Source organism: Hoplias malabaricus, chromosome 2 (assembly GCF_029633855.1).
Source record: "Hoplias malabaricus isolate fHopMal1 chromosome 2, fHopMal1.hap1, whole genome shotgun sequence".
NCBI classification, from domain to species: domain Eukaryota; kingdom Metazoa; phylum Chordata; class Actinopteri; order Characiformes; family Erythrinidae; genus Hoplias; species Hoplias malabaricus.
This window is the reverse complement of record NC_089801.1, coordinates 14201856-14215781: the sequence shown is the minus strand read 5'-3', so window position 1 is coordinate 14215781 and position 13926 is coordinate 14201856. Positions and strand designations below refer to the sequence as shown.

Genomic DNA, 13926 nt, shown 5'->3' with positions numbered 1-13926 from the left:
AGAGAGAGAGAGAGCAGTAGAGGGGGATGTAGTGAAATATTTAAAATTGGACTCCATAGCAGTGACGTAACACAGAAAAGTGGGACAAATTTTGGCCTGCAGACAGGGGCATTTGTAGACTACTTATTGTACTGGGGCACACAAAGAATTTAGAGGGGCACAGCTGTACCCCTTTGCTTACCAATCAGTCGTAGGAAGCACACGTATGCATCAAGAAAAAACCTGTTAAAAACTGAAAATTGAAGTGATTTTACACTAAAATGGGCATTAATTAGCCATGGATGGAAGAACAAGCACAAATTAACATTGAAGTATCTTTCATTAACTACATTCATTTTTGTTTGTGTGAAATCAAAACAAAACCACTGCAATCCATAAGTTAATATGACATTGTCTAGAACTGAGTAGCTCAGAAACAGCTGTGTTTAAAATAAACATGTTCATAAGACATTATTTTGGGTGGTGTTACATGCGCTTACCATTATTTTTTGTGGGCAGGGAATGTTTCAGCATCAAACAGAAAAGACATTCAAGCCACCTCCTTGTTTCTACACTCATTATACATTAGTTGCACTTTGTAGCTCTCTAATCACAGACTAGTTTGTCTGCTCCTCAACATCCTCTGACAGCCCACTTTCCTCCTGTTCTTTTATGGTCAGGACCCCAACAAGAGCAAGTATTATTTTGGGCGATGGATTATTCTTAGCGTTATAGATACAAAATCAGAGACATGTCTGTTGCTGCAGTTTGTGTTGATCATCTTCTAGTCCTTTTTAAAATGTCACAGGATGATACCTACAAACACTGTTGGTTTCAATGTATTACTTTCATACACTGTATGAAAAAAAATTGGGATGAGCAGATGCCCACTAAACTGTTAGTACATCCTCATCCATAACTACCAACACCACATTCACAAAAATATTTATAAAAATATGTGCATGATTTGCTAGTACTAATGTGCATGCCTTTACAAAGCCACCAGATGGTGCTGTAATTCTACTACGATTTTTTGCAATGTTTGTAACTCTGAGCAGATGAAAAGGTCTCTGAACTACAATAAACAGCAAACATTCAGGAACAGTTATAAACAGCGTCTTATCAGATAAACTGCACACAAAACCATTGCCTTCTGTTGTTCCTTCTTTAGAAATTTTGCTTTAGCTGGTTTTGCTTCAGAAATCACCAAGAAAATAGCTAAGGAACTCACAATGTTTTTGGTTGTAACAGAAGATACACAACTGCAGTCATATTTATTTAACCCCCAAACTGTCAGCTATTTCCAATAAACCAATCAAACAAGAAAAATCTGAATAATTCAACACAATTAGTATAAGAAGTTGTTTCTCTAAATGGCCACTGCACAAAATGCCACTTTTAATGTCTACTGCAGTCTCAGACTTTTTTTTCAGCCCCCTCATGGGCTTCAATAGTTGCCTTTCACAATCAAGGAAAAGCATACAAAAAGTTAGTAAACACGCCTGACTTGAACCATAATTTTTTTTTTGTGGAATTTGAAGAAGCAACACACAAACCCAAGAACATGAATGAACTGGAGGTCATTGCCCATTTGATAAGATTCCTCAGAAGTTGGTGGCTATGCATCACGTATAAAGCAGGTCACAGCAGCACAATGTTACTGTGCTAAGTACTAAATAAGCATGTAATGAAGTGGCTAAAAAATTCTGACACTGCAGTAGTCATTGCAAGTGGAATATTGTGCTGAATTTGGAATAACCTTAACAGTGCTTTTAAGCTATTAAATTGTTTGGTTTTGACCAATTAAAAAAGCATTTAGCACTTCTTGTATAATGAATATAATGATCTGAACAAAAAAATATGAGGTTAGGCTTTAATTGTGTGTTCTGCACTAAGTGTGTGTATGTGTGTCTTCCTGTTTGTCTGTATGCTCATGACGGGTTGCTTAATATAGTAAAGTGGCCGGACAAAAATGCAGTGAACAGCCATGTGAAGATTGAAGAAAAAAAATGATTCTAACCACAAAGTCCAAACTACTTAATTAGTGTTAAATTACAACACAAATTGAAATCTGCAAGCTGTGATAGAATGTGAATGAAGAAGTTTGGATGTGTATGAACATGAGCCTAGGGGTATTTTTTTTGTATAAAAGAGAAGAATGACTATGGAATTGATGGCATTCTGCCATATGAGCATTAGGGAGGTCAGGCAGTTATATCAGCTGGTTAGTGTTGGATCAAAAATGCCACTCCAACTGATCTCAAAGGAATTGAACAGGGCTACATCACTCCAAAGATCACAACTCCACAACCCTGTGCTAATGTTTATACCCCTCTGGCAAATTTAGCAGATTTTGCAGCCAGTCCAGAGGATCCATCCTATTTCATTCCATGCTGTTCTATGATTTTTTTTTAGACTCTGATGTGCCCTATATACTCTCTTTGTCTACAACACAACATTGTTGCAACATCAAGTGGGTGAATTAAAAAAATTACTACTATAATTATGGGCCAATCAAAAAGTATATATAAACAGTTGTGTATGAGTGTCTCACTTTGGCTTCAGGGTCACTGTTAATGCTGCTGGAGTCGTCATCTTCCACAGGAGCAGGATTTCTGCAACACACACACAAAACACACTTAAACCGTTTGTAGCTCTTTCCCCAATTATGACTGTTCTCGTGCATATACAGCAAAACATTCAAGCCCACACACTTGCACACACGCACAGACACACATATGCCCACACACCGTAGCTTAAGAGACGCATAGCGAAGGGTAGCTCCTTCAAACTCCTTCAGACTGGGGTCAGGGTTAACTGTAGCAGCCTGAAGATCCTGACAAATAGAAACAAATATACAATAAAGGTTCCAACACAATGAAACACAAAAACAGTTATATCTCAGAGCCAACATGCTGAGTGCAGAAACCTGAATACTGTGTGTGTGTGTTCTAAGGACATGCGCAAAGAAAGCTTATTTCAGACACAATTACAATTATCACACACAATTTGCAGCTGCTGCCATAAGAAGCAGAGGGAACTGAATCGTAAAGCATGAAAGAAGAAAAGCTTTAACCCTTAGAATTCACAGCTGTAGCAGACTATACAGAAAGCACTGTAAACTACTCATATAAAAGGCAAGCCAAAGTGTTATATAATTAAATAAATAAAAGTTGGTTAACATAGTTTACATGCTACAGTGGCAGTTGTAAGTAGAAGAGGGGATATTTAAATCAGTCTAAACTATTTCTTTTTAAAAAATGTCAATTACATGGTTATTAATTAGGTTGTAAACACATTAAATGTCATTAATCATTTGTAACACAGAAAGGGCGACAGTAACCTCTATGTCTAATAATTGAAAGTGTCATAAATTACTGAAAATGTCAAGGTAAAGAATAAGCTAACCTGAGAATGGGAATTTAGTCATTTCACATGTTAAGGTTAACAACATTATTTTCAATGTTTAAAAAAAAACTCTGTTGGTTGTTATTTTGTTAAACTTAGTGGTAAATGGTTGCATTCATTGACAAATGTTTGCTGAAGCTGACAGGTTTAATATCGACAGGTGGACGAGGCAAAGTAAGGTCAGTATCTGTCAAGATCTGAGGTTTAACAGTGTAGATGGATGTGGGTTCACCATCTGGCAAACAACAGGCCAACGTTACCCTTTCTATATTATTAATGACTATTAAAGCATTAACACCATAATTAATGAACACTACTAAACAGATTTTAAACAATATATTCATTTAAATAAGTGTAGTCATTCTAAACTATATAAGAATTATTGTTGTGTACAGCCTTGTTTTGTAGAAATTAACAAAAACATTATTTTGGCCATTTCTTGACATACAAACTATTAGTCAAAAGTGCATACTCAAGCACACTCAAGAGTCTAAGTTATTATGTAAATTACTTCATATTAATAAATATGTAATCCATAAAGTATTTAAATACATAAACAATATGTACAAAAAAAGTAATGATTTAATTTGAATAGCACTGTATAACAGTCATAACTCAACGTCTAAGGGTTAAAACAGACAACATGAAATATAATAACTGATACAGTCTGCTGCTCTCCAAGAAAAAAAAAGCGCCCTCTAAACAAAAGAAAAAGTGAGTGCGGGCATTTCCATGGAAGCCAGCATGCTCATGACAGGCAGGCACAGACAGAAGCTGCAGTGAGATGTTAAAGTTTGAATAAAAATGTTACAGAGCCACAAAGCAGAATGGTTTCACACCATAGAGCCTCAACAGCAGAACCACTCAATTGTGGTCAATAACCTGCCCACAATTAGGACCGACTCACAGACTGTATTTACCTCAGTGCGACATTGTAGATTCAGATATATTCAAATGTACAACTTACTACTTAACTTTTTATTCAGGGCTTTAAACCTCATCAGTTATTCAGCAAGTTCTATATTATTATTAAATATACAGGTTTGGATTTTATGCGTCGCGCTCTGAAAAAAATCCCATACACACCAACTGATACTGAGAGTGAAGCTTGATATTTTGTTGCTCCTCAGACATGAGATGAGGATAGTTTTTGGTAGTCTACTAGGTCTTGCTCGTTGTTATGACTCCGACTTTATCTTTCTCCAGTTTTGGAAACTTCCTGTGACATGTTTTTCTTTCACTTCAGAAAACTCCCTTGAGAGAAAAAGACTAATTTGTACTCATGAGTTTTTTTTCAATGAAAATTAATTTAAGTAGGTATATGACTTTTGAATTAAGAAACATAATTTTTTCCGTGGTCCATAAAGAACCATAAATTTTAAACATTTTAAAATAATGGATACTGCTAAAGTGAAGAATCATGTGGCAAGGACTGGTGAACGAACAGAAGGCAGACTAAATCATGAGGTGTTCAGTTAACGTTAGCAAAATGTTTGCATGGTTAAAATGCTGGGAATACTTTTGGAATTGAGTGTCGGAATTTTCTCTAATGTCGGTCACACACTGAACGGTTCTGCTGCTGGAGCTGCAATGGTGTGTGTGTGGTATTCTGCCGGTGAGTATGGAGCTGCCTCTCATACTAACCTTCCAGACCTCACTATCAATTTTTCCCACTGCAAAATCACTCCAGGGCTGTTTCTACACACAGTTATTTGCACATACACATACACATACACACACACACACACACACACACACACACAGACACAGACACAGACACAGACACACACAACCAGGCCACATATACACACCCACAAACAAAGATATATAAACACACAAAGTCAGAGGACAGGAGGAAGGGAGGGGAGGGGCGGGAAAAATACAAGACAGGGCTGTTAGATCACTCAACAAGGTTGTGTGTGTGTGTGTGTGTATAATATTCAGATCCACATGAGTATTTTAAAAGAGCTGAGGTATCTGTTTAAATGTTGTATAAAAGCCTGTTTAACCTGAGGCTGTCCATAAACACTGTATTCTATAGAACACATTATATATACACATATATACAGTACCAGTCAAACGTTTGGACACACCTACTCAGGGAGGGTTTACTTTGTTTGGGCCATTTTCCACATATTTTTGATTTTCCAAATGTTATTTCTCTCTCTCTCTCTCTCTCTCTCTCTCTCTCTCTCTCTCTCTCTCTCTCTCTCTCTCTCTAAGTAGCTTTTATTGTCAGTTCAATGCAATAGCACATACAGTACCAGTCCATTTTTTGGACACGCCCACTCAGGAAGGCACAATTCATATTGTGAATGTACACAACCAGTCAAAACTTTGGACATCTTCTAATTCAGTGTTTTTTCTTCTTTTTTTTTCTTCCCTACATCGTAAATGAATATGGAATACGTTAAATCTATGAAATAACTACTGGAATTATGAAGTAAACAAAAAAGTGTTTTATAAGCTCTCTGCGTTCTCTCAGTCAGATTCATGAGGTCGTCACCTGGAATGGTTTTCAGTGAACAGCTGTGGCCTCGTCAAGAGTTCATTTGTAGAACTGCTCACCTTCTTAATGCATCTGAGACCATAACTTGTTCAGAGGTAGGGGCTGGTACACAGTTCTATAGAGTGAATAGCCCTACACTACCAATTACTAAAGCGAAGGTGTGTCCAAATTTTGACTGGTACTGTATATAATATAAACATATTTACTTCACACTGCATTAATACTAATCACTAAATGATGCAGATGTTTTGGAAAACTAGATAATTTTTTTGCATGTATTTGTTTCATGCCTTTGTCTTATTGTATGCAAGAAGCATTGTGGCACAATTTGTGGCAGAATAAAAAGAGAATATAGATGCAGATATTTTACTGTTATTTATTGTGTGTGAGAGAGAGAGAGAAAAAAAAATGTGTAAGATTATCTGTAAAAATGTACTGCTATGATCAGCTTAAATGCACCATAGATGAAATATGTTGATCACTTGTGAATCGGTCACATTAAGTCAGGCTGCACTTCATCTACATTCATCTACTCAGTACTGAACAACACATCAACACAGAGAGAAAAGACAAGAGGAGAGGAAAGGAGGAAAGCAGAACCACTCTAGATCAACAACCTTTTTAGAGAAAGACACAAGCCTATATTATTCATTACCTTGTATTCCTCTCGATGGTGTGTTTCATTGCGTCTGTCTTTTTCTGGCATGATCTGTAGTGATGAGGATCGCGGCTACATAAAAATATTTTGATTAGTATTGATATTTCAACATCATCTCAACACAATGTGCTTGTATGTGTTTGTATATATTTTAAGCTCTGCTCGTGCAGCTGTGTGAGAGGCAGGACTCACAAAGTAACAGCTATTGACAAATCCACAGGAAGGAACATTGGCCTCAGAGGAAGAGGAAGAGTTTGAGGAGAGGGGGGGTGCTGGGTCCAGGCAGGACGAGGAGACGAGGGGGACAGGGTCAGCGGAGCTATCGGATGTGGTGCTGCCTGAATGACAGGATGCTCCGAAAAAAACTTCAGCATGAGAGCCCTAAAAAAAAAAAGGACAACCAGAGTAAGTGAGTGAGAGAGAGTGAGTGAGAGAGAGTGAGTGTGAGTGAGTGAGAGTGAGTGAGTGAGAGTGTGAGTGAGTGAGTGAGAGAGAGAGAAAGAGAGAGAGAAAGAGAGAAAGAGACAACATAAACATAAGTCATGATTCCTTTAGGTAGGTTCTTCTTTAATGTACAGTACCAGTCAAAAGTTTGAACATCTTCTTATTGGTGGAATAGGGCTATTCACTCTATAGGACTGTGTACCAGCCCCTACCTCTTTATATATTGTGGTTTGTTTAACACGTTTTTTGTTTACTATATAATTCAATGTTCCTTCATAGTTTTAATGTCTTCCATATTCATTTACAATGTAGAAAATAATAATAGTAATAAATAACAAAGAAAAAACATTGAATGAGATGATATCCAAACTTTTGACTGGTACTGTACATTCACAATATGGCCCGAAAACAAAGGAACCCCTCCCTGAGTGGATGTATCCAAACATTTGACTGATTCTTTGTATTGAACTGCATTAAAAGCTACTTTGAATAAAACCAAATTGAACTGAAAGAAAGAAGAGAGAGAGAGAGAGAGAGAGAGAGAGAGAGAGAGAGAGAGAGAGAGAGAATCCTGAGATTGGAAGCTTTCTTGGTGTTAAATTTCCATAGAAGCAATAATGAAAAATATACATTAACACTGTCATTATCAATAATAGTAGCAATTCGGTCACGTAGAGCAATTATTTTAACAGTAAATCAGTTAATTCATTTTTTAAGGCCATACAATACCAATAGACTTAAATGAACAAAACCATGCTATACATAACATTTGGAAAATCAAAAGTAAAAAGATAAAAGAGCATATTAAAATACTACTGAAAAGTGGATAAACATCTTTCACGGGTAAATCTGATGCAGTTGTATATCATTACTGCCATTTTGTTAACATACTCCTTGTAATTATATAAATAAACAGGCAAGAATTGTCCAATGTAGAAAAAAGTAAGTAAAATCAACATTAGTTCTTTGTTAAATGTAAATATCCTTTCAGTTGTTTATGGTATGAGCATGTAATTGGGCTAAAACACAAGTAATTTACTAAAACATATAACCATTCATGTCTGTCTTGGTTGTGCCTGAAGCAACTGGTTTCACTGAAACTAATAAATTGAATCTGTAAGACTGGATCTTTTAGATAGAGCGCAGTGAATTCAGGAGTACATAATTATTTGGAAACGTTAAATGAACACTAAGTAAGATTTTTTTTTTCGCTGGTGTAATTAATTTCTACAGAACTGTACTGAAATCAGTGGGGAGGGGAAGGAAGGGGCCTGGTTTCCTACTCTTTAACAGCAATTTTACAGCTGTAGGTTCCAGCCTTCTGCAAATCCCTTGTGTAAAATTACAGTAAAGATGGAAAGGTCTGACTAGTAGTCTGCTAGTAGTTTCTTTTTTATTAGGCACTAAAGCACAGTATACATTATTTTTAATAAAACATGAAAGTTTCCCTTTATTTTAACCCCTGATTAAAATTACTTAGCCTAATACTTTATTTTTCATTTTATCCTATGATACCGATCAAGAATTTGACATATGGTATTGTTTAATTCATTCTCTTCACTGTCAACTTCTTCCTAAATTATTTTTAAAACTTAATTTTCTGTCTTTGAACTGCATATGGTATGAATAGTGCTATATAAATAAATATAATATCATCACAGAACTCTACTTAGCTTTTTCAGTCAGATCCAATTTCAGTGTGATGTATATGATGATAACATACAACAGAGTGAGTAGATTTGTCCATTTAAAATGGATGCATGATTGGTTTAAAAACTGAAGACGTGAGATATTAATTATAAATCACATTTTTCTTTATTATTTATTATGTTTTAGTGGTACCAACAAGGTCATTTTAGAAACATTTTGTAGAACAAAAAATTTCTCTTCCTCTTCTCTAATCTATGACATAAGGCATTTCATCATTTTTCAGAAGTACTGAAGCACTGACTCAATTATCTGTAAGTGTAACAAACGAATTTGTCTCAGTCTATACACCAACAAAGATTAAACTGAGTATTGCAAAATGTATATTTCAACTGACTAGCTAATTACTCTTTTATGTTAATGATCTTTTCACAGATATTCATTTTGACTTATTTAAATGTTAAGTAACATCAAGAAAATATCCAAAGCTTCTGCTCATAGATTTAAAACATTTGTATGGACAGTATATTCATTACAGTATGAATCTTTGGTGTGTGTGTACCTCATGGTCAGGAGTGGGTGAGGGAGAAAGTGAGCCCAGTGAATGTTTGCGTGTGTCTTGATTAGGGCCGGTTGGTGCTGGATGGCAGGGCCCTGGTCTCTCCCACTGTGTGGTTCCTGTGGGAATGTGCCAGTAATAAATGCCAGCCATGTCTGTCATCATCTTCCATCCTGGGGGCAGGTCAGGATCTGTCTGAAATGACTGGTCCCCCCAGATATCTGTGTGTGTGTATATATATATATATATATATACACATTAAAAAAGGGAAAAAACACACACATAATCAAAGTTCAGTCAACCTGAAATCAATTGTTAGCTCATGTTTCTGGTTGTATTAACTAGAATTTATATACCATATAAAAGACAGTATTCTTGTTTTCTTGTTACTTAAGCTTCTTTCACACATGCACAGTAACATGACTCTAAGAATTTGCCACCCCATGACTAAAGCACGCAGAGCATTTCCCGCTGCGAGAACACATATTTTACAGAAAAACTTCTGCTGTGTTATACGTATGTTTAGGACAATTCTGGGACATCTTTAGACCTAAAACTCATTTAAATAGTCGCTGGAGCATTTCTATTGGTCCACGCATCCTGAAACTTTCACAAAATGAGAATGTATTCAACTTATGTATGAAATTAAAAATGGACAAAAAACAGATATGTCAAAGGGGTTTTATTGTCTCTCTAAAAAAGGTCACATGATTTTTTACAACATTCCCATTCACTAAAAACACAAGCAAGCATCAAGCATGTAACATTTCCCTCTTATATCCCACTTACCCACATAGTACAGATATCATCTCTAATTCTGTGCTTCACTTAAATAACTCACAGTACGGAAGAACAATGGGTCATTATTTCCAATCTGTGTTCACTGAGTTTCTGTGAGTATTGTGTCAATTTTTTGTTTTCAAAACATTGGGGGGTGGCACGGTGGCGCAGCAGGTAGTGTCGCAGTCACACAGAGTTCAATTCCTGCTCCGGGTGACTGTCTGTGAGGAGTGTGGTGTGTTCTCATCATGTCCGCATGGGTTTCCTCCGGGTGCACCGGTTTCCTCCCACAGTCCAAAAACGCATGTTGGTAGGATTGGTGACTCAAAAGTGTCCATAGGTGTGATTGTGCGAGTGTGTATATTGTGAAGTGGCGCCCCCTCCAGGGTGTATTCCTGGCTTGTGCCCAATATTTCCAGGTAGGCTCTGGACCCATCGCAACCCTGAACTGGATAATGAACGAATTCAATTCACATCTCAGTGGTTCGGATCTTGTGGCTGACCTATATACATTTAAGACTGATCTGGTGTAGCTTTGTATGTTGCTATATCATGCAGAATTGTAATTTCAAACAGCTACAACATATTCCAACTCAACATGCCCAGAAAACACATGCAGCACATCAATCTTCCCATAGCAGCTGAAGATTCTCAGGAATAATACACTTTAATCCACTTGTAAGTGTATTACTCACACAATGAGCACTACTGTAATAACTAAACACATACACTTTCATCACATACACACACTGAAGAGGAATGTCTCCAGTCCTGACAAGTTCAGAAAGGATGCATTTCCTGGCATGAGTGTGTGAATGACTAAAAAGACTAAAATGTATGCGAGAGTCCATCCGTGTTTGTGTAAGGAATTTCCTCATGGCATTTTACTGAACGAAATTAAATTAATCTATTAATTATTTGGCCTTTGTTTTTAAGAAAGATGTGTTTAAATCATATATGTATTCAATTTTACAACAACTTTCTAAAAGCATAAGAAACACTGAAAAAGCCAAGACTCAAAATGGCTAAAAACATTACAAAATATTACATAGAGGAATCCACCCTAGGAACTAAGACTACCCGGGAGTATGAGAAAGACACTCTGATGGGTATCAATACTCAGAAGGAAAATAAATCCTAAAAATCTAAGAGATATATTAAGACTCAGACCTAGAGGTGTACTGATTAAAATTCTGACCTGTTGATTTTGGTACGTTTGTACCAAATAGAAATAATATAAAATAATTAGAAATCAGGATCTGCCAAAATTACCTTAATGCTTTTTCCCCTGACCCGGCAGAAATACAGGGTTTGAGGCCTCTCTTCTGGTCTTCTGAGCATAAACCTTGACTGAATTTAGATTTGGGAAAACATGACTCTAAGGCTATGTTGCTGAAGCAGAGAAACATTTGGTTGGGACCAAATTAAAATTTTATTTTTTGTCGTTTTTTTTTTTTTAATGTGACCTATTATTTCATGTTTTTCATTTCCCAGTTTATTTAGGGAAGATGTGTTAACTCTCCATTTCCATTCTTACAGATTCTCCAAATGAAGGAGTGTACACAGATCTTTTCCCTAAGTTGTGGCAGTAGGAAATGTAAGGAACACTGTGGCTGTTCAGACAGAGTTGCAATGCAACAAATCAGATATGGACCTCATTTCCTTATTGCATATGCATATGAAATCTGATCTGAAAAACTGGGATTCAACACATGTTTTGCTCCTCACACAGCCACAAAAAAACAACACATCTGCAGCACTGGATCTGGGTTACTTTTGCCTGGAATGCAAATGTAAACGTAAACTCTCATCTGTTAATCTCTGTCTTGTTTGTAACTGAAATAGAGTAAATGAAGTCCAGAATTATAGAAATATTCCTCTGGTTTGAGTATAGGCTCCCAGTTTGGAACTTGCCTTACCTGCCTGTTATTATGTTTGGTTTGAAAAAAAAAATACTTTTTCTCCATTCTCTAACCATCTTACATGTATTGCAAACTGCAAACCTGTTGTTTTCTTCACTCACTGTGAAGGGCTTCCACGCTGGTACCAAGTTGTTTGGTTCACATAGCACAACTGCTACGTACAATGTGCATGAGTTTAAATTGACCAGCACAGAATCGAACAGATGAGACAGATCAGCTGGTCAGTGGTCATGGCCAGTTAACCTGAATACTGGAAGATTCTGATTACCTGCCGATTGATCAGTGTATTTTTAACATTTAACAAGAGTTAAGAATAGGAAGCTCTTAAATATGTCAAACGTACAACCTGGGAACACAAGCACCTGTGAATAAACCTATGAATGTAATATAGTCTGATAAGTCTTTATTATTTGTACATCTGAGTAGTTTGCAGACTGAATACACCAAAATATGGTCAGGTTTTGTTGATTGACCTTCATGCTTTGACTAAGCTTTGGCCACAAATGCCTACATTCATGTACCATATGGTCAAATATTAGTAGACAGCTCTTGTAATGAGTGCATTTGGCTACTATAAGGGGCACACAGTTTGATGTAAACGTTCAGCTATGTCCACCTTGTATATTTCAATTAAAAAGCACTGTCCAATAGAATGCAATGCTCTGGAGCAGCTGCTTATGAGCCTGAGGTCACTACACCCAGTGCTAAGCATGGGATAAGAGGTTATACAGCCAAGCCAGGACTAGATTGTGACATTGTGTTACTTCAGAGGGATGAAGGGGTCCAGAAAAGTAATTCAACATAAGTGCCTGACCTGAGTAATGTTTATGTGGCTGAAAATTCCACTGAATCTTCACAGAAATGTTCTGACATTTTGAACAGTTGGAATTCTGAGTTAGGACTAAGACAGTTTAAAAGGTGACTACTGATATGATACATATTGTGTATAATTCATTCATTCATTGTCTGTAAATGCTTATCCAGTTATCCAGTTATCACACCTAACGACACTTGAGTTGCCAATCCACCTACCAATGTGTGTTTTTGGACCATGGCATGAAGCCAGAGCCACAGAGGAAACCCAGGTGGACACGGGAAGAACACACCAAACTCCTCACAAACCCACAACCCCAGGAACCTGGAGCCATGTGACAGTGACAATACCTGTCATGCATAATATATATATTATAAAATAAAGTGAACTAAAAAAACTTATTTTTGTTGTAATTTGATAAACTACAGTCTTTCATGCCATTTATTTGTTGGCAAAGTCTAAACAGGGCAATCTCTCAGGTGTCTGTAAACATTTGAAGTGCAGTATGGGATATGTCTGGAATGTCTTGGAATGAGCTGAGACAAGAGATGCATCATGGGATCTGGAGTTCCCTGGTGCATAAGTGGGTCACCACAGTTGCTTTCTCACGCATCATTTACATTGCCACACGTTGCAGAGAAAATATGACCTTCACACAGACATTCACTCAAACACAACATGAGAAATCCCTCTCTCCCTCATACACATACACACAAACAGACAGAAAGGGAGTTAGACTGATCTGTGATTTAGAGCCTGACTCAGAGAGAGCTGTCAGTCTAGTCCTAAAATCAAGAAGGAGAGAAAATGAGAGGACAAAAGAGACTGTGATCTTTAAGAAGAGCTAGCACTACCACCCTGCTTTCCGCCATTCGACCCATTTTCTGTTTTCTTTTTCCTTCATTTCTCTCTCTCTTTCTCACTCTCTCTCTGCAGTCTATGAAATGCCAGCCAGAGGGGGAGGGGAGCACTGAGCTATTCCACAGTCGTAAGCACAGCCTTTACACACACATACATACACACACACGGCTAACAATCATGAACACGCATGAAGCTCAAAGTTTTTCGGATTCGGCTCACACATTCATAACAATATTTCGTCGTCCTCCCTCTTTTCACCCTTCTCTCTCTCTTTCTAAGTCATTATCCCTGGTTGACTCTGATGTGTGCATGCATACAGACTATGCTATCTGCACAAGCTTAGCA

At 37.1% G+C, this 13926-nt stretch overlaps 1 protein-coding gene across 6 annotated transcripts in view; it reads right to left on the bottom strand.

Moving 5' to 3' along the window:
- apbb2b (amyloid beta (A4) precursor protein-binding, family B, member 2b) overlaps positions 1-13926 on the bottom strand; it is a 56642-nt gene that overhangs the window by 13540 nt on the left and 29176 nt on the right. For 5 of the 6 annotated variants that reach the window (XM_066657203.1, XM_066657230.1, XM_066657212.1 and 2 more), the window contains 6 exons: positions 9208-9425; positions 6747-6935; positions 6552-6626; positions 5032-5085; positions 2730-2815; positions 2534-2594 (listed from right to left, as the gene is read on the bottom strand). In XM_066657203.1, coding sequence (XP_066513300.1) covers positions 2534-2594; positions 2730-2815; positions 5032-5085; positions 6552-6626; positions 6747-6935; positions 9208-9425 — 683 coding nt within the window. The remainder of the gene's footprint in view (positions 1-2533; positions 2595-2729; positions 2816-5031; positions 5086-6551; positions 6627-6746; positions 6936-9207; positions 9426-13926) is intronic. The other variant, XM_066657238.1, reaches the window with a different exon arrangement.